General features: G+C 34.7%; 1 protein-coding gene across 1 annotated transcript; it reads right to left on the bottom strand.

Moving 5' to 3' along the window:
* Positions 1-1,602: 1,602 nt before the first annotated feature.
* On the bottom strand, positions 1,603-2,244 carry LOC133292241 (uncharacterized). The gene has a single exon (XM_061490636.1). The coding sequence runs from the start codon at positions 2,242-2,244 to the stop codon at positions 1,603-1,605; it is 642 nt and encodes a 213-aa protein (XP_061346620.1).
* Between the last annotated feature and the right edge of the window lie 214 nt (positions 2,245-2,458).

The raw sequence follows: 2,458 nt of genomic DNA, 5'->3' as shown, positions 1-2,458 counted from the left end.
GGTTAGAAACAACTTCTATTTGCGGAAGCGAAGTAAATCTGTAAGATGGGAAATTATAGAAATCTAAGAAAAACACACAGATAACACATAACAATTTTAACGTGGAAAATCCTCCTCAATGTGAGGAGTAAAAATCACGGGACCACTATGTTCAAGAAAACTTCCACTATGAAAGTAGGATTACAATGGTGATCTCTTTAGTACAAGACTGAAGGTTTACACACAATCACCCCACCCACTAAGGATGGTTTATAACAATTTTTATCTCTCACTTGGAGAATTTCTCTCTCACCTATATGGTGAAACTATTTCTCTCCGAGCAACTCCCTCTTACTCTCAGAATGCTTTGAAGGGATGCTTCAACCATGCTGCAACACTGCCTCTTTATGGGTTGAACCTCTAACACATAAATGTGTTGCCGCCTCGCTTCTATGTGCAGAACAATTGCTACACCTAATAACTTTTAGCCAAATAATGTTGCGCCTAATATGCTTCTGCAACGCCTAATAGCTTCCAACCAAAAAATAGTTGCTGCCTAATATTGTTAACTTGAAGACTTCAACAATTTCGACTCCCTCATTTTGCTTCCTTGAAGTTGCTGCCGGCATCACACATAATTCTCTAGAAAAAATCTAACAATAAAGTATAAGAAATATAAATATTATGTCGAAGGAATGAGATTTTTGTGGTGATCTCATTTTTAACTCTGTATTCATGAGAGTACATAGTTATAATATTAAAGTTATTTTTTTTTTTGTTGACATGAAAAAGAAAAGAAAAAACTTTAATATTATAATTATGTACTCCCTGAAATACGTAATTAAATGAATTGCAGCACAAAAAAGATATCCGGATCCGACGAACCCATAAAGTATAAGGAATAAATTAAAAATAATTATAATACATAGAGACCAAACACACAATGTTGATTTTCAATTTGGTTTCAAAACTTCATTTTGTTATGATTTTCAACATATAGTATTATAACAACGGAAAATGGCTTGGGGATCAAATTGAAAATACTGTACATACAAAAACTAATTAATTTTTTTTTTATATCGAGGCCAAATTAGAAATGAATGTTACGTGTATTGACAAATGTATATTTTAATCATATTTAGATTGAGAATCAACATACACTCATTCAATTTATAAAAAAAAAAAGTTTAAAAATCATGTATTATTATTTATGAATATCCAGCTTAATTAGCCAACAAAAGTGGATGTAAATTTGTAATGGTCTCTTTCAGCTACATTGGATGCATTGCAGATTCACAAAATTACCAATACATGTACTGTACACAACCCCAACATCTATGGCATCTTACACTTTTCTTTCTTCTTTTCACACAGAGCCACTTAAAGACACAAAGTGGAAGAACACTATGGACACCAACGGTTTTCCATCATTAAAATGAATTGAAAAAAAAAACTTCTGATTTATGAGTTGTTCTTGTCTTCTACCAATGAAGAACCAGAATTCTCAGCAAACTATAAGCTCTGCTTGTGACTCTCCCATATTCTCTAAAACCATAACAAAGGGAGATGAAATTTGAGCTTTTTTGAACTTAAGCCAACAAATATTGATGGTGAATATGAGTTTCAAGCATCTTCCCTCAGCAACATGTCATTGTACCTCTTCAAAGATTCTTGCTTCTGCAATAAAATTTGCCTGCGGAATTTCTTAATAAAAAGGTCAGCAATAAGGTCAATATCATCTTCCACTTTGAACTCTTGCCCTGCCTCTTCCTTTGAATTCTTCACCAAGTCAATCACAGAGCCTCCAAGATCCAAATCCTCCGAGTCAAACATTGTGTGTGTAAGATCCGAGTAATTGCCATCACCAACACAATCATCATCATGTTCTCCATAATTGTAGTAACTTTCATAGCCACCCTTATCATCTTTGTCCTCCAACACTACTTGGGTCTCACTAGGATTGATCACAGCCTCAGAGGATTGTGCATTGTTGTCATTGAACACCTTGATGGACTTGTTATTTTCCCTGCCTTGTCCCAATAAGCATTCTTCATTGGGGTGAGAATGATGATGATTTCCAATAACAGATTGGAACTTGTGAGAAATTGAGCTCATCACATACCTCTTGTTCATCACAAGTGAGAATATAATCAACCGGGCCTTGATGGCGTTTGTTTTGGACTTGATAGCCAAAGTTTTTGACTTTGCCATTGAGCTCAAACCCTCTATAACATGCTTCAAAAATCCAGAAGCTCTATTCTTCATATTGTCCCTAGCAAAGAAAAAATATGGTATTTTTTGGTTGATTCAAAACCTCTATGTAGCAAGTTTTGTTTGTGTGAGAGAGGATAAAGGGAAGGAGATATTGAGAAAAGGGTAATTGTAATTGAATTGAATTGAATTTGTAGCAAAAGCAGTGTTTTGGCATGGAAAGAGTACAAGGAGGGTACGAGGGTTTATATAGCACGGGGTGCATATA

The sequence above is a fragment of the Gastrolobium bilobum genome, unplaced genomic scaffold, assembly GCF_033153095.1.
Source record: "Gastrolobium bilobum isolate Gb01-03AN ecotype WA unplaced genomic scaffold, APGP_CSIRO_Gbil_v1 utg30134, whole genome shotgun sequence".
NCBI lineage: Eukaryota > Viridiplantae > Streptophyta > Magnoliopsida > Fabales > Fabaceae > Gastrolobium > Gastrolobium bilobum.
Note: the sequence above shows the minus strand (reverse complement) of the source record. Positions and strands in the feature narration are given on the sequence as shown.